The sequence below is a fragment of the Rana temporaria genome, chromosome 3, assembly GCF_905171775.1.
Source record: "Rana temporaria chromosome 3, aRanTem1.1, whole genome shotgun sequence".
Classification (NCBI taxonomy): Eukaryota; Metazoa; Chordata; class Amphibia; order Anura; family Ranidae; genus Rana; species Rana temporaria.
In genome coordinates, this window is record NC_053491.1 from 226,866,335 (window position 1) to 226,884,995 (window position 18,661).

General features: G+C 43.6%; 1 protein-coding gene across 2 annotated transcripts in view; it reads right to left on the bottom strand.

Moving 5' to 3' along the window:
• Positions 1-11,058: 11,058 nt before the first annotated feature.
• Positions 11,059-18,661, bottom strand: part of SNCB (synuclein beta) — a 115,643-nt gene continuing 108,040 nt past the window's right edge. For both annotated transcript variants that reach the window (XM_040344396.1, XM_040344395.1), the window contains one exon: positions 11,059-11,901. In XM_040344396.1, the coding sequence (XP_040200330.1) occupies positions 11,869-11,901 (33 nt within the window). In that variant the 3' untranslated portion in view covers positions 11,059-11,868. The remainder of the gene's footprint in view (positions 11,902-18,661) is intronic.

Here is an 18,661-nt window from a genome sequence, read left to right on the forward strand (position 1 = left end):
ATTAGACTTAAAGCCAGGTAAGATAAGGCGGCGTAGCGTATCTCTGATACGCTGCGCCTATCCATTTCTATGTGGATCTGGCCCCTTATCTCTGCAATATTTCTGTTGCAATAAAAAAAAAAAAAAAGTACCTGCAACTGTCTGTTTACAATCTCTTGCAAACTGTACACGAAACTGCGCATGAGAAGCTCAGTTTACATTTCCAGCACGGTGCGAGATTTCTGGGATGAATGATTCCGGTGTATGTGGAGGAGTGACATTACCCAGCATCTCCCAATCAAGACGGCCAAAGACCAGCACCCAGAAGAAGCAGTGAAGAACATGCCGACGCTGGCAAGGAGCCTTGCAGGTGTCAAACAATGTAATAGAAATTAGCATTTTTTACTTTATTTCCAATTTAACTGCTTGGTTTTGTTTAGGGCATGGAAATAGGCTTTGTTCACATGGGCACACTGAAGTGTACACATATGCGAAGGGCCGTGTTTGCCTGCACGGAATGCATAGGTGTATCGTGCATCTGTGTACAGGCAGTTCCATTCATGTCAAGTGGGACACAGAGGCTACATGGACACAGCTCCCAATTTGATATCCTCATGGGTGCATGTCCCTGAACTCACACTGTCTGCATTTGGGGAAACACACTCACATGCACATGCCCCCACATGGATGTCTAATAGGGAGCAGCGCCTCTATCTGTGCAGCTGTTGTGTCCCAATTGACATGAATAGAATTGCATGGCAAAGTGAGCTGGATATGGAAGTAGGTACCTGTCAAAACCAGGTACCCCCTGGGAGGAAGCAGACAAGTGGAGCTTCCCCTCCTTTGGAGCTCCAATTTAAAGTAATATTAAAGACTTGTTTTTCTTCTTTGAAAATAACAAACGTGTTATACTTACCTGCTCTGTGTAATGGTTTTGCACAGAGCAGCCCCGATCCTCCTCTTCTCAGGTCCCTCTTCAGTGCTTCTGGCCCCTCCTGCCTGCGGAGTGCCCCCCCATGGCAACAGCTTGGTATGAGGGCACCTGAGCTGCAGCTCTGTGTGTCCTTTCAGCCACGGTTTGGCTCCATCCTCTCTCTCTCTCCTGATTTTCTACCTGACTTTGATTGACAGCAGCAGGAGCCAATGGCGCCGCAGCTGTGTCTCAGCCAATCAGGAGGGAGAGTCCCGGATGGCCGAGGCACTTGAGCATATCGCTGACTCGAGATGGGGCTCAGGTATTAGGGGGCTGAAGGGGGCTGCTGCACACAGAAGGTTTTTATCATATTGCACAGAACGCATTAAGTTAAAAAACCTTCTGCCTTTACAACCACTTTAAGTACTCCCATGTGAACAAAGCCAAACAGTTTTACCTATGTGATCTTCTGATCCCCCAGCAGATGGCACTCCCCATGCTTCTGCAGTGGACTGTTCCTCAGCATCCTCACATCCTTTGCATGGTTTTGGCCCCTGCTTCGGTCTTGATGTCAAAGAACCTTAAAGGAACACTAAAGGCACATTTTTTTTTTTAAATAACAAACATGTTATACTTAGCTCCACTGTGCAGCTCGTTTTGCACAGAGTGGCCCCGAATCCTGTCTTCTGGGGTCCCTCGGCGGCTGTCTCGGCTCCTCCTCGCAAAAGCTTTCTACCTTCATGCGAGCTCGAGTCATCCGCTGTGAATGACAGCAGCGCCAGCCAATGGCTGCGCTGCTATCAATCCGCCCAGCCTAGCCAATCAACGGCCAGGCTGGGAACCAAACAAGATGACAAGCATAGGATGCATTAAGGTAAAAAAACTTTTACCTTTACAACCCCTTTAAGTCTTGTACACACAATCAGATTATTGGACACATTTTCATCAGTTTTTTGTTGGATGCTAGTCTCAAATTGAAAGTGAAGAGGGTACTCACCATCAGAAAATTCTCTGGCCCAGATTCAAGAAGCAATTGCGTCTGCGTAACCATAGTTACGCAGCGCAATTGCTTACTTGCGCAGGCGTAACGACTTCTCCTGATTCAGAGAGCTCGTTACGCCGACTGCAGCCTAAGATATGTGTGGCATAAGGCTCTTATGCCCTCATATCTTAGGCTGCATTCTTACGCAGGCCGCTAGGTGGCGTTCCCGTTGTGGTCAGCGTATAGTATGCAAATTGCATACTAACGCCGATTCACAACGTTACGCAAGCCCTGCGTACGCAGTTTACGTCGTTTGCGTACGTCGGGTTTCGCGTAAGGCTGCACATGCTAAAAGCAGGGGCAGCCAATGCTAAGGATACCCGTCGTTCCCGCGTCGCGAGGTTTAAATTTTACGTCGTTTGCGTAAGTGAATCGTGAATGGCGCTGGACGCCATTCACGTTCACTTTGAAGCAAATGACGTCCTTGCGACGTCATTTACCGCAATGCACGTCGGGAAAGTTTCCCGACAGAGCATGCGCTCTACGCTCGACGCGGGAACGCGCCTAATTTAAATGATTCCCGCCCCCTACGGGATCATTTACATTAGGCGCCCTTACGCAGGGCATTTTTGAGGAGCGCCCACGCAAATTACGTGGCTACTGCTTCATGAATGAAGCGTAGCGCAAATCATTTGCGTAGGCGCAGGGTAAAAAGGGTACACTGCGCCTCCGCAAGGGGTGCGCAGCTGTACCTGAATCTACCCCTCTGACAACAGAATTCAACGTCAGAAGTGACGTAATGTGTTGAATTTTTTTGTATGTGTTCTTTCATTTCTGAACGTGCCTAGTCTTGCTCTTCAGATTTTGTGGTCGCATCAGACACAAATTTTCAAGTCTGCGCATCCAGTTTTTGTCTGACGGAAATTCGTAATCGGCTGTCAAAAGCAGCATACTAAAGGTCAGAAAATCGGCAGATCGTTCAGATTTTCTGACCATGTGTACGGGCCTTTAGACTGCCAAAGCATTAGGGAAAAGAGAATGCAGGGCCTGGTCTAGCAGCGTAGAGGAGTCTACAGGAGCCAAGCATTGAGTAAGTAAAAGTGCTTTACCAAGTGTCCTAGGTTGAAACAAGCAGTTAACTCTTGCAGGGAGGATTTTTAGGTTCAGTCTTAAAGCTTTTCTTGCTTTTTGGAACCCCCCCCCTCCGGTGTCACATTTGGCACCTTTCAGGGGGGAGAGGGGGTGCAGATACCTGTATAAGGTATTTGCACCCACTTCCGGGGAGAGACTCCCACGGGAGTTACTCCACTTCCCGCCCCCCCCCCCCCGCTGCCTTCTGGGAAACACACTGGTCCCAGGAGGCAGCGGGGACCTCTGGGAAGGCGCCAGCTACTCGCGCATGCGTATTTGGAAACCGGGCAGTGAAGCCGCAAGGCTGATTCCCTCACCGAGGATGGCGGCAGGGGCAGCAGAGAGACGAGCGAATGCTCGTCTTCTGCTGCCGACATTGTGGGTGCGCTGGACAGGTAAGTGTCTATTTATCAAAAGTCAGCAGCTGCAGTATTTGTAGCTGCTGGCTTTTAATATTTATTTTTTTTCGCGGGACCTCCGCTTTAACCTTTTTGGAAGATTTTCTGAAAATCTCCCTATGCAATTCTATACCAATGAATAGTGCATACCATAGCTCCTCTTGTTGAAAATGGTGAAAGTCCTCTCTTTACACATGCTACTGTTGTCCTCTCCAGAAGATCCAAGGTCCCTCATTCCTCTCCAAACTGCCTTTTGCAGGACGAGCTGATGCACCCCTAGTTGTTCTTATCTTGTGGAGTCTGAACTCTCAGGCCCCATACACACGGGAGAATTTATCCGCGAATACGGTCCAGCGGACCGTTTCCGCGGATAAATCCTCTCGAGGATTTCAGCAGATTTCTATGCGATGGCGTGTACACACCATCGCATTGAAATCCGCGCCGAAATCCTCTGGCGATGACGCGTCGTGCCGTCGCCGCGATTATGACGCGGCGACGTGCGCGACGCTGTCATATAAGGAATTCCACGCATGCGTCAAATCATTACGACGCATGCGGGGGATCCCTTAGGACGGATGGATCCGGTGAGTCTGTACAGACCAGCGGATCCATCCGTTGGGATGGATTCCAGCAGATGGATTTGTTCTGCATGTCAGCGAATATCCAATCTGCTGGAATCCATCCCAGGGGATAAATATCCGCGGATAAAGATCCGCTGGCGTGTACACACCATAGGATCTATCCGCTGAAACCCATTTGCTGGGATTTATCTGCGGATAGATTCTATGGTGTGTATGGGGCCTCAGTATGAGTGCTGCTGTACAGGAAAATGCAGGGCGCTAACTTCAAGTCAAATCCAAGTACTTAATCAAGCTGCATTTATAATCATATTTGATGACTAGAAATGAAAGCATAGCTACATTAATGAATGCAATTATGCTCTGAGTTCAGCTTTAAACAGCAGACATTGGTAATTTGTAGATTAATGTTCTCTGGCACAGACACCAGGGGCTTTGGAAATGTTAATGTGTATATCCTTTTCGACAGTTAGGTGGATGTACTAGCTGTCACACTGTGCGTTTTTCTGACAGCTTCTCAACTAATGGGTCTCAACTAACGTTTGACAACCAATCAGCTAGTTTCCTGATCATGAGGTCATTATGGCATCTATAAAATGGCGATCACATGATATTTATTAGCAAGCCAACCTTTCCCAGCTGTAACTGTTATGCCGCGTACACACGTTCGGAATTTCGATGTGAGCTTGTTGTCAGAAAATCCGACCGCGTGTATGCTCCATCGGACATTTGCTGTCGGAATTTCCAACAACAAAGATTTGAGAGCTGATTGCGACTGTGTGTACACAATTCAACACACACAAGAATTCTACGCATGCTCGGAATCAATTCGATGCATTCTCGGAATCAATTTTGACGCATGCTCGGAATCATTGAACTTCATTTTTCTTGGCTCGTCTTAGTGTTGTACGTCACCGCGTTCTTGACGTTCGGAATTTCCAACAATTGTGTGACCGTGTGTATGCAAGACAAGTTTGAGCCAACACCATCGGAAATGTATCCACAGTTTTGTTGTCGGGATGTCTGATCATCTGTACACGGCATTACATTTTTTTTTCTGTGTGCACAGAATGAAATGGAATAATTAAATAATACAGTACAAAAAAAGTTTCAAAAATCCTTCACTCATATTTGTGTTTAAAAAATGTATTCATATTTTTGCTCATTTCTCAGCCTATTATAAAATCCTGAGCATGCGTTTTATTAACACAGCATACATATTAAAAATGTTGGGCCAGATCCACAAAGAAGTTACGCTGGCGTATCTATTGATACGCCGCATAACTTCTAGGATGCTCCGGCGTATCTTTTTTCTGTATTCAGAAAACAAGATACGCCAGAATTTTGTTAGATACGACCAGCGTAAGTTGCCTACGCCGTTGTAGCTTAACTGCATATTTACGCTGGCCGCTAGGGGCGTGTACGCTGATTGACGCCTAGAATATGTAAATCAGCTAGATACGCCAATTCACAAACGTACGCCTGGCCGTCGCAGTACAGATACGTCGTTTACGTTAGGCTTTTTCCGGCGTAAAGTTACCCCTGCTATATGAGGCGCAGCCAATGTTAAGTATGGACTTCGGGCCAGTGTCGAATTTTCCGTCGATTACGTCGTTTGCGTAAGTCGTTCGCGAATAGGGCTGTGCGTCATTTACGTTCACGTCGAAAGCATTGGCTTTTTGCGGGTTAATTTGGAGCATGCGCACTGGGATACTTTCACAGATGGCGCATGCGCCGTTCGTAAAAAGCATCATTTACGTGGGGTCACAATACATTGACATAAAACACGCCCACATCTTCCATATTTGAATTAGGCGGGCTTACGCCGGCCTATTTACGCTACGCCACCGCAACTTTGCTTTGAGAATACTGCACTTGCCTGTCAAAGTAGCGGAGGCATAGCGTAGCGTACGATATGCTACGCCTGCTTAAAATTACGCCGTTCTACGTGGATCTGGCCCGTTGTCCTTAAAAAGCAATGTAAAAATTATTTTGGTAGGCAAATACTGATGCTGAAATTTTTGGCCTGGGCATTTATACATCGTTGATATCTGGTTATGAAAGGGTTTAAAAAGGAATACCTTTACATTTACTGTTTGGGAATGGGGACTCTAGTTTTTGAAAAGTACAGTGATCCTTTATATATCCAAAAATATAAATGTTTCCCCGGGTTGTAGTGCATCTTCCATCTGATTAAAGCTTTATTGTGTTAACAGAATATCTATTAAATCTGAGAATTATTTTTTTTTATCTTAAATAAAAGTATATACCGTAAGCTTTTTTTTTAAGAAAACATTTTGGAATTTAGTTGATTATTCACTTTGAGCATAAGGTGATCAGGACTAGAAATCAAGCTTTCTACAAGCAATTATCTCAATAACTGTGAGGAAAAATTGTTTTCCAGAGAGCTCCCACTCAGAAACTGTATAAGTCTACATCATTATCTCTCCCCACCTCCACTGCCCCCTCGCTCAGTATGCTCAACCTATTTTACCCTTACGCTGTAACAGACTTTTGCATAAACATTTCATTTACTAAAAATCTGCCTCATAACAAGCCCGGCTTGATGAATTTCTGCAAATATGTTTCCGCCAAAAGGTACCTTTTATCACAGCACATGTGAGGCATTTCCTCTGAATTTCATATTGATTGGCTCTAGGTACTAAGTTATTTTTGCACCTCAAATGTGTCAGAGTAATTTTCACATTTTGAGTGAACACAATTTTCATTTGAACATCTTAGCTAATCAACACGTCTCCAACAACGCTGATAATTTGTTTTTTTTGCAGCCTTTCCTTTGTATTAGACAGCTTCAGCAACAACAGTTGATGGTATCCATGTTGGCTCAAAACCATACTGTTAAGCATACATGTTTGGGCTTGGTTCAACTATTGTAAGCAATGAACTCACAATTTTGTAGAACTAAGATTCTTGTTCTACAGAACTTCAATTTTGCCTTAGAGCAAGGTGTTTCATGCTGTTGCAAGAGAACATTTTGACAGTTCTGTGTTTCACTCTCTAGCCACAATTCATAAGCCCTGTACACACGATCGGTCCATCTGTTGAAAACGGTCTGATGGACGGTTGTCATCGGTTAACCAATGAAGCTGACGGATGGTCAGTCGTGCCTACACACCATAGGTTAAAAAAACGATCGCGTCAGAACGCGGTGACGTAAAACACAACGACGCGCTGAAAAAAAACGAAGTACAATGCTTCCAAGCATGCGTCGACTTGATTCTGAGCATGCGTGAATTTTTAAACCTATGGATAAATAACCGATGGGGCCCACACACGATCGGTTTTTTCCGATGAAAACGGTCCATCAGACCGTTCTCATCGGTTTAACTGATCATGTGCACGCGGCCTTACTTATAGCTAGATTCAGAAAGACTGGCTTAACTTTGTGCAGGCGTAGCGTGTCGCATATACGCTACGCCGCTGTAAGTCAGAGAGGCAAGTGCTGTATTCACAAAGCACTTGCCTCCTAAGTTACGGCGGCATAGCGTAAATGGGCCGGCGTAAGCGCGCCTAATTCAAATTGTGAAGAGGTGGGCGTGTTTTATGTAAATAAACCATGACCCCACGTAAATGACGTTTTGAACGAACGGCGCATGCGCCGTCCGTGGACGTATCCCAGTGCGCATGCTCCAAATTACGCCGCAAGAACTTATTGGTTTCGACGTGAACGTAAATTACGTCCAGCCCCATTCACGGACGACTTACGCAAACTACGTAAAATTTTCAAAATTCAACGCGGGACCGACGTCCATACTTAACATTGGCTAGGCCAGCTTTTTGGTGGAATAACTTTACGCCTGAAAACGCCTTACGTAAATGGCGTATCTTTACTGCGACGGGGAAGCGTATGTTCGTAAATAGGCGTATCTCGCTGATTTACGCATTCTAGGCGCAAATCAGCGTTCACGCCCCCCAGCGGCCGGCCTAAATAGACAGCTAAGATACGACGGCGCAGGCCGTCGTATCTTAGCTAAATTTAAGTGTATCTAATTTTGAGAATACACTTAAAGATACGACAGCTTAGATTCAGAGTTACGACGGCGTATCTACTGATACGCCGGCTTAACTCTTTCTGAATCTAGCTATTAATCTTTTTCAGTTTGGACATTGCGTTCAGCGTGTTTATATTAAATGAGAGGAATAAGGATGTTGTAATATTGGAAAAAGAGTATTCTCCATAAATCTCTTAAATTCAGCAAGGATGTCTTTACCTGAAACATTTTTATTTGTCAGACTATGGGTAGCAAAACTATTTTCTGTGTACCTGTATAACAGGATGTTAATAAGGCAATGGGGAGTAGTCCCAAATATTTTGATAATATATTTACAACAAGTTTGGACAATGGGGTTAAAAGACTTGACATGAAAGGATGCCCATTTTGGTTATACAGGTGGTCCCCTAGTTACAAACATCTGACTTACAAACGACGCCTACTTTCAGGAGGAAACAGGAAGTGGGAGGAAATCTACCCCTAGGAAGAGGAAAATTCACTCCTGTCAGGGCCCGTACACACGACCGAGTTTCTCGGCAGAATTCAGCCAGAAACTCGGTCGGAGCCGTATTCTGCCGAGAAACCCGGCCGTGTGTACACTTTCGGCCGAGGAAGCCGACGAGGACCTCGGCGAGGAAATAGAGAACATGTTCTCTATTTCCTCGTTGTTCAATGGGAAATTTCAGCTCGCCGAGGTCCTCGGCGGCTTCACAAGGAACTCGACGGACAAAACTATGTGTTTTGCCCGTCGAGTTCCTCGGACGTGTGTACGGGGCCTAAGGCCCCATACTCACGACCAAACATGTCTGCTGAAACTGGTCCGCGGGCCAGTTTCAGCAGACATGTTCGGTCGTGTGTGGGCGCGAGCGGGCCGAATTCCAGCAAACATTTGCCCGCCGTGCCTTTTCCCAGCAGACAAATATTCCTGGACTTGTTTTAAAACAGTCCGCTGGAATCCTGCCCGCTCGGACATGTACGGTCGTCAGTACAGACCTACCGTACATGTCCAGGCGCCCGCCGTCCCTCGCATGCGTCGAATGACTTCGACGCATGCGTGGAAGCATTTTAAAGGCGGGCCGCCCACGTCGCTGCGTCATTGTCGCGGCGACACCGCGTCATCGACGCGGCGACACCGCGGACACGCCCCGCGTATTGTTTACGCGCGGACTTCTGTACGATGGTGTGTACAACCATCGTACAGAAGCCCTCTGGCAGACATGTATGGTGAAAACGGTCCGACGGACCGCTTTCACCATACATGTTTGTTCGTGTGTACCCGGCCTAAGAGTTATTATGGGAAACATTTACCCTTTACTGATGCTTTATCACCAAGGCTTGTTTCCATAATGACCCAAAATTTTCAAAATCCAATTGTCATTGGGACAGGAAGTAAGATGAAATCTTCTGAACAGGGGCACAGACAGCAAAACAAATGTTACAGGGGTGTTGACCTTTCCTTATGCTATCCAAAAAGATTAAAAATAATTTTTTTGGGCTGGAGCTACACTTAAATAATGTACCTGTTCCGACTTACAGATTCATCTTAAGAACAAACCTGCAGACCCTATCTTGTTTGTACCCCCGGACCGCCTGTATCTTGATATGGATTCACATAGTACACAGTTCTTTATCCGTTCTTGAACCACTTGACTGATATACAGCTAACACACATAACTTTTTACATGTGTACAGTGTTGTAATGTCTCAAAGCACATAAAGCATAGCTCCCAACTGACCCTGATTTCGAGGGACTGTGCCTGATTTGGAACAAAGTCCCTCTGTGCCTCTTTTCTCCTCATTTGTCCTTCATTTTGGTCTGATGTACTGCATATAGTTTTATATAAAATGCACTATTGATCTTTCAAAAGTGTTTCACAGTGCTAAACCTTTCATCCAAATTCAAAATGGTTGCAATAAATGAAAACACATAATGCAAGAAAACAGGTGTATATAAAAATGACTCAATGGTATAGTAAATCATGCTCACATATAAGTGTTTGAAGTGCAAATAGGGAATCATCTGCTGGATGTGAGTTCCGTGGACGTCAATTGCTGCTCCAGGGATCGAGGTCTGAAATCCTGTATCCATTCCTAAGCTTGTTTGACCCACTGGTGTGTGGGTCCACGACTTCTGTTAAGAGTACCTACCCTTTCCCCGGGTGGTGGATGCACAGACCCCGGTGTTCCTTACTTCTACAGATGGTTGGTCATCATCACCGTCATTGCATAGACTGTATTTCTCACTCACATTTGTCCAGTGGGTTGAGGTTTATTCCAACATGAATGTTGGTGGACTTTTTGTCATTCATCATTGAGATTATCAGCATTGTATTTGCACATTCCCAATTTGCACTTAATTTATATATAAGTATTTACTATACCATTAAATCATTTTTATATACACCTGTTTCTTGCATTGTGTGTTTTCATTTATATTAGCACTTTATTGCTGAAACATAATTGTGTTTATGCTTTGATATTAACACTTGACACTAGCGCTGCACTTTTTATTCAATATAACTAATAATTTTTTTGTATAATTCTCATTTTAAGGGGGTGTGACAGAGTGTGTGTCCTAAAGCTACATCATTTGCAGAGGCACATTGTGGGTGGTATTGGCGCGGTTTCCCATTGTTTTAAATGGAAAGGAGCCCTCGGGCTTTCACATTGAGTATGCAGTGCAGGAGTTTTTCAGGCGGTATAGCAGCGCTATTTTTAGCGCTGTACCGCCTGAAAAACTCCTCAGTGTGAAAGGGGTCTTACAGAACACGAAGCCACTTTTTGAAGTGCCAGTTCCAGCAGTCTTCCTTCGTTGAAAGTAGAGGGAGAGCATCTAGTGGTGTATTGACATAATACATTCTGGGATCATGGTGCTCCTTTGTTTTGTAGATTGCCGAGGACCCCACAAGATCTTGACTCATTTCCCACCCAATTGCCAAATCATTAGTGGTGTTGCCAATAAAATTTCAAAAACTAAAAACATTGGTCTGATTTTAATTAATTTTCTTTTTTTATTCCTTTTGCAAAATTATTTGGAACACAATGACATTGAAAAGATTCTGCATGGAATATCACAGATTTTAATCTGTTTTACAGAACAGTCACAAATAAGTTAAACCATATATATATATATTCGTTGATATGTGTGTATATATGTATAAAAAAACAGCAAAATTAAATATCACATTAGAACACTGAATAAACTATTTCAAAGGTCATTCATCCACAGCTACATTTTTTTTTGTGTGTGATTTTCCCTTATCTTAACGACTACCCAGCCTTGTGAGAAATCACGGCAGCCGCTTAGGGGGAAAAAAACATTTGTTGGTGTTTCCACCTTCTCTTTATAAAAAGTAAAACATGCTTTATTTATATCGGTAGACGCAGAAGAATACCCGCAGGTTCAGTTGCAGAAGGTTGCAGGCCCCCCTGCCACAGAACAAGCTTACACACCAAAACAAATAGGTTACAAAATAATTATGAGTGACAAAATCCACCAAAAAGACCCCCGGAAATTATTCTCTGGGAGGGAAACAGAAATAATTGTCTGGGGGCACAAGGACTGCAAAGACAAATACAATGCATTCATGGGTTCATACATTACAAAGGGCTTTTTTTTTTGTTTTAAGTTTAAACACCAGTTTTGTTTGGACTAATGACTCAACGCTAAGGATTACCATACATGAAATCACTTCACATGAGGCTTTCTGGAGGTGTAGTGAAGGAAGAGCTCACTTCTTGGGAGAAGAGGGGGTGCACTTCACACTCCTCTCGGGAAGGATAGGGCAGAGGAGAGGGGAGATTTTTTATTATTTTTTATTATAGCTATCTTTGTGCTGATGCTGCTGGTGGCTGGGTCCAGGGCTGAGGGATGTTATGCTTCGGGTTCATATTCCTGGTAGTCATCCTGTAAAATAAAAGCAACCAACGTTTATTTGTAGAAAAGCTTACTTACAGTAAATCAGATAGTAATTCATATAAACCAATTTTAGTGTCATGTAAATGAGCTTTAAAAAGAGTGTTTTCACTGGAACTACCAAAAACAGACAGATTTGTAACAGAATATGGATACTTTCAACTGTCATTTATTTAGAGGGACAGTTCCTCCTCTAAATCAGAACCCATCTGTCCCTCTTTTCTCCTCAATCATCCCTTTTTTTTCCATCTGCTGTAAATTCTGTTAAAAAAAAGGTCCATCGATGTATCTATCTATCAAAAGTGTTATTCTGAACTAAACCTTTCATGCAACCTATTGTCATTTTAAAAAGCAAATATAAGGGAAACTAGTGGTGAAAAAAGCACTTGTGGGTTTAACCAATCGTTTTTTGGAAGCTAATATTTATAAAAAAAAGAAAAATGAAATAAAAGCAAAAAACAAAAAAACATGTAATTTGGGGGGAGGGGGCAAAATGCCTACCTCTTTTACTTGATGGATTTATCGGTACCACATCCTCTACTGTCACATTGGGGTTTATTTACTAAAGCTGGAGAGTGCAAAATCAGACTAACCCCTGCATAGAAACAGCTTCTATCCTCAGATTGTTCAATTAAGCTTTGGCAATAAAACTTGGAAGCTGATTGGTTTCTATGCAGAAGTGAGCCTGAAGCATGAAATTGTCCAAAATGTCTCGGTATGCTGACGCCTTAAAAACGCTCTGAAAAACAACCCCACACCATAATCCCCCCTCCACCAAATGATTAGGACCAGTGCACAAAGAAAGCTCCATACAGACATGGATGAGCGCGTTTGGGGTGGAGGAACTTGACTGGCCTGTCCTCAACCCAATAGTACACCTTTGGGATGAATTAGGCTGCTTTCACAATGGGCAGTGGAGCCGCGGTGACAGTATAGCCGCGCTATTTGTAGCGCCGATATACCGTTGTATTTACCGCAATATTCGGGCGCTAGCGGTGTGGTATTAACCCCCGCTAGCGTCCGAAAAAGGGTTAATACCCCCCGCAATGCGCCTCTGCAGAGGCGCATTGCGGGCGGTATTACCGCGGTTTCCGATTGATTTCAATGGGAAGGCACGGTATAGGAGCGGTAAACACCCCGCTCCTATACCGCTCCAAAGATGCGGCTAGCAGGACTTTTGGAGCGGTCCTGCTACCGCACCGCTTCAGTGTGAAAGCCTTCGGGCTTTCACATTGAAGCCTGCAGGGCATGATTTTTTCATGCGGTATAGCAGCGCTATTTTTAGCGATGTACCGCATGAAAAACGCCTCAATGTGAAAGGGGTCTAAGAGCGGAGACTGCGAGCCAGACCTTCTCGTTCACATCAGTGCCTGACCTCACAAATGCTCTTCTGGAAGAAGAGTCAAACATTCCCATAGACACACTTCTAAACCTTATGGACAGCTTTCCCAGAAGAGTTGAAGCTGGTAAAGCTGCAAAGCATGCCAACTCAATATTGAACCCTACGGACTAAGACTGGGATGCTATTAAAGTTCATGTGTGTCCTAATACTTTTGACAATATAATGTGTGTGTTTTACCTCAGGGGTGTACACCCTAATGCAATGGGCTATGCATGCCTATGACTGTATATAGGTATATATATATATATACACATATATATATATATATACACACAGTTTTTTTTTTTTTGCATTTATATAGCACCCAGATATTTTATACTGCTATAAAGCATACAAATAATTATTCATATTAGGCCGTGCCCCTGAAAATTATTAAAGTCAAATGTCCCTAGAATACTAATCTCAGTACAAACATACACAGTACCAATGCATTTAGGCATCAGTTATCCTACTAGTAAGTTTGCTTGGCTGTGGAAGGAAAACAGAACACAGGGAGAATATGGCTGATCTCACTTCTTGCATCACCATAGTCTGTTGACTTATGTATCCCATAGAGCTATAAGAATGAGTAATTAGAGATTTGTTAGAAACCACTAGAGGAATCCTAGCAGTTAAGGAGGATGAGCGTTTACATCAGTATTCACCTTAGGTAGCAGCAGATAATGAAATATAACAGAAAGGCTTCCCTAATTAAAGCTGTGTCTTGGCTGAACATGACTTCTCTGTCTGCTGTCTCACTGCAACTTCCTATTTTGGCTATATATCTATATTGAGCTCTGCATCAGATATAACACAATATGCATCAGATATAACACAACAGCCATTCATTTTACAAATGTCGTAGTGTGGGCAAAAAAAATAAATAAAAAAATAACACAAAAAAGGTCACCTGATTCATAAGCATTGAATACATTATTATTATTATTATTATTATTATTATTATTATTATTATTATTATTATTATTATTATTATTATTATGTATTCAAATATTTATATTTGTTGCATTCATGTAGCCTAGCCTGGGGATCAAGGTCTAGCATGTTCTATAGCTCTGTGGACAAAGTACTGTAAGTATGCAATATTTCAGAGAGAACAATAATTCACTCCTATCCTTCCTTCCACAGTGGCAATCTAACACCTCTACCACAGTCATGGTCACTTTCATGTTTAAGCCGTCTACTATTTGGTATGTTACGAATTTTGGTAAGAACTAGAACACTGACAGGAAATCTATGCCAATACGGAAGACCATACAAATTACTAAAATTAAGTGAAAATGCTTGTTAACTTCAACAGGATATTAACATGTTGTGCTAAAGCTTACTTACCGTGTTTCCCCGAAAATAAGACCTACACCGAAAATAAGACCTACCCCGAAAATAAGACCTAGCATTATTTTCCAGGGGAGCTGCAATATAAACCCTACCCCGAAAATAAGCCCTAGTTCAAAATGCTTGTAAAATCCTATAATCTACTCTATTTCTGGAGTATATAATGTACAATGTGTGTGTTTCTGTAATATAATTTTGCCAAATACCTTCGGTACGGCTCCCCCTCTGCAGTGCTCGGAGTGGGGAAAAGAGCTCTGGCACGTCACGGAAGTACAGAGTGGCGCTATAATGAAGGTATTTGGCACGTTTATATTACAGAAACACACACATTGTACATTATATAATACTGTAAAAGAATAGATCATATGATTTTACAAGCATTTTAACTTGACTCACACTGGGGATTCCTGACAGGCAGGGAGGGAGAGGGGGAGAGAAGACATCACATTATATGGTAAGACCTACCCTGAAAATAAGCCCTACTGTGTCTTTTGTTTCCAAAATTAATATAAGACCCAGGCTTATTTTCGGGGAAACACGGTACTTAAAGTGATGGACAGCCCTTCTATTAAGATCTGTATTTAAAGCAGATCTTCACCCTCAAATTAGGTCCCTACTACCTACCATCCCTCGTTTTTATTATATAAAAGTACATGTAGGGCACTGGGACAAGGGGGGTGTGTATTGTTTACATACTGTACTGTAATCTATAAGATTACAGTATACTGTATGTAATGTGTTTGTTTCCGTTTTTGAACGGCGGCACAGGAGGACGCTGTGTGAATCAAGTGAGGTCCCGCTCCCTCACACAGCATGTTAACATCGCTGGATCCAGGAGAAGGTAAGTCAGAGCGCGCTGCAGGCTCTGCATATCTACCCTGAGCGTGACTCGGGGATACCGATCGCAGCCTAAAAAACCCACCCCGAGTCACGCTCGGGAATACCGCCAGGCAGGTTAATAAGCACCTAGTAACATGAGACAAAGTACAAAATGTATGTTGTATGTATGCTCTTTCTTCTAAAGCTCCAAGTGAAAGATGGGAAGATGGGGCATTTTTTGCACCACTGAGGAAACTGCCAAGTGGTTGGACACGCTCATTAAGTATTGATTACTGCTCTCTACTGAACTTGCCTTACTTATTTGTCTAACACTATTGCTCACCCTGCCCTGTCTAGTGGACATTTGGCACATATCCTGAGCACTTGGGGACACGTAGCTTTAGCACGCTGTCTCCTCTGTGACTGCAATCGTGTAGTTTTCCACCACCAGGATTGCAGAGTAATTAGTCTCCTTGACTTGAGACTTGTGTCTCTCTGCCTTTACCTCTGCCATAGGTGTGCACAGCCTATTGCATTAGGGTGTGCACCCCAAAGCTCCAAACACATATGCGTTTGACATATTTACCAGCCTCTTCCCACTCTCCATCCTGAAACAATGGGAGGAAGGGGGAGCCAGGGAGCACACAGGGGGATCCAGGCAACAGAAAGAAGAGTAATAGGGATAGAAGAGGTGGTGGGGGTGGCATATATTAGTACCGATCCCATGTATTTTCCTCCATTGGCAGCCAAATGTCAACAAGAGGGAGAGGAGGAGAAGCCTACATTCAGCTGCTGCAGGAGGAAAATACGGATTGGTTCCACTAAATTCCACCCCCGCCGGTTTCCTGTTCAGGTTATGAGGGTTGGCAAGGAAGGATTGCGGTTTAGCTATGACCTGCTCGACCACTGATGGGTTGCCAACCCCAGGATTAGGGTGTGCCCAGGCACACCTTGCACACCCCTTGCGCACGCCTATGACCTCCGCCTTTTTTGGTTTTCACCTCACCAAAATTTAAGCTGCTGTTCCGAGGGATGCACTGGACTGTGTTGTCTGAATGCGTCTATCTTCTAGGGATGATGTGTTCGGCAGCAGGCATCCTTTCTTGGTCATTTGGAGGCACGTTACCAAGCTGTAGAGGAATGTTTTATTTTTGTTACCAAGTTCTCCCCCATTTTTCAGGACTAATGTTTTCCTTCTATTACCTAAGGATTGTATCCCCCAGCTATTGTTGGGTGCTTTGCACTACACTTTTGTCTAGACAGTTTCTGCTTTTCTTTGAGACATTTCTTGTTGTTTTACGCATCTTGTACATACACCCTTATAGGGGGTCTTACACCATTCTTTGGGGGATTCAATCCTCCCCAGGTTTTGATGGGAGTTGTCAGGGAGGGAGAATGGGATTCATTTAGTATTATTGTAAATGTTTTTCTACACTTATCATGTCTTTATGTAATATAATTTCATAGAATACCAGAGGCCTGAACTCTCCAGTTAAGCATTTTTTGGTTTTCCAATTTATTAAGGATTATACTCTGCATATTTATCTCTTCCAAGAGATGCACCTAATGGGCAGTAATGTCCTTAGTTTAAAAACAAAACAAAACATACCATTCCGCTTATTCCAACTACTCAAGGGAATGAACATAATGCGCAAATCGAATTGAACTCTACTTTGGCTACGCTTTAAAAGCTTACAGGTTACCATTTTAGATTTACAGAGGAGGCCTGGTACTAAAATTACTGGCCATGATCTGGCGATACCTCACGTGTGGGACAATTGCTGTTTGGGTGCGTGTGTGCGGGACCGACACGTGTTTTCGACTACATGCAAGCATGGGAGGATGGGGGCACTTAAATATTTTTTTCATTTTTAATTGATTTATTAATTAATTATTTTACACTGTTGCTTTAATTGTTTTTTTTATCACTTTTATTGCTGTCACAAGGAATGTACACATCCTTGTTAGATTTTTAAAAAATGGCGCAATGGTCCCCGGATAAACTGGAAGTGATATCATGTCATCACTTTAGGATTACTGTTATGAACTGGGATCAGCTTTGCTTGGCGGTCAGGGCCAGCTGGCAGACGCGCCGGCTGGTTTCTCTGGACTTTTGGTGGGAAGGAAGAGCCGCAGAAGGCAGTGGGACATCCCCTCCCACTGCTTGCAATAGCAATCAAGAGGCTAGTAAGCTGCTGCGATTACTATTAAATAAGAGACAACCAGCGGATCTAAAAAAACAATACTGGGGTGATGCCTGCAGGCATCATCCCCGTACAGACGCCGCCCCCCCTCCTAAAAAAAAAACCCACCTTATTTGCCTTGCAGTAAATATGCCCCAGATGGTTGCTATATTTTATTTGCATGCTGTTATGGAAAGTATTGAGATGGTAATTGTGGGTCTCTATGTACCTCCTCCGGCCTCAATTAGGCTTTTGTATAAAATTATTGCACTGCTTATTCCACTGACAACAGTATCATTTTGGGAGATTTCAATATGAACCCTGACCCTGGAAAGGATAGGGTGCCCTCTGATGGTGCCACATACTCTGAGCTCTTTCTCGCAGATGCCTATCACCTCATGTTTGGCGATGGAACCACCCCGTAGCTAGGGCTTTTTTTTATGGCATTCAGCCTCTCACAGATTGTTCTTCTGTATTTATCTAGTATATGCCTGGGGGCCCTGTCTTTCCTAAGGTCATAGGGATTTATATTCTTCCAAGAGGTATTTTGGATCATGAACCTATTCTGCTGCAGATCACAGCAGGCATTGCTGTATCAATGATTTTTGCAGACAGACTGTGGAGGCCCTCCAGGTATTATGATAAGCGGGTAGACCTGGAGTATAAGGAGTCTAATGTAGATTAGGGATGGTCCCGATGTTCGAGTCAAACGTTAGCAGCAGTGCATTGACAGCTGCTGATTGACCAAAGCATTCATTGGCCAATCACAGCACAAATGATTGAACAAAAGGCAGGGTGTCTTTGGCCAATCTTGGCTCAGGGACTAAGACCATGCTCCGAACTATATAAGGCTGCTGCATACACGGTGGCCCTATATATAATAAATGAATGTAAATTAGGCAGAGTAGGGATGAGCCAAACCCCCCCCCCCGTTCGGTTCGCACCAGAACTTTTGAACGGACCGAACGTTTGCGCAAACTTGGCCAATTATGGCTCTTAGTGTATTGAAGTGGTT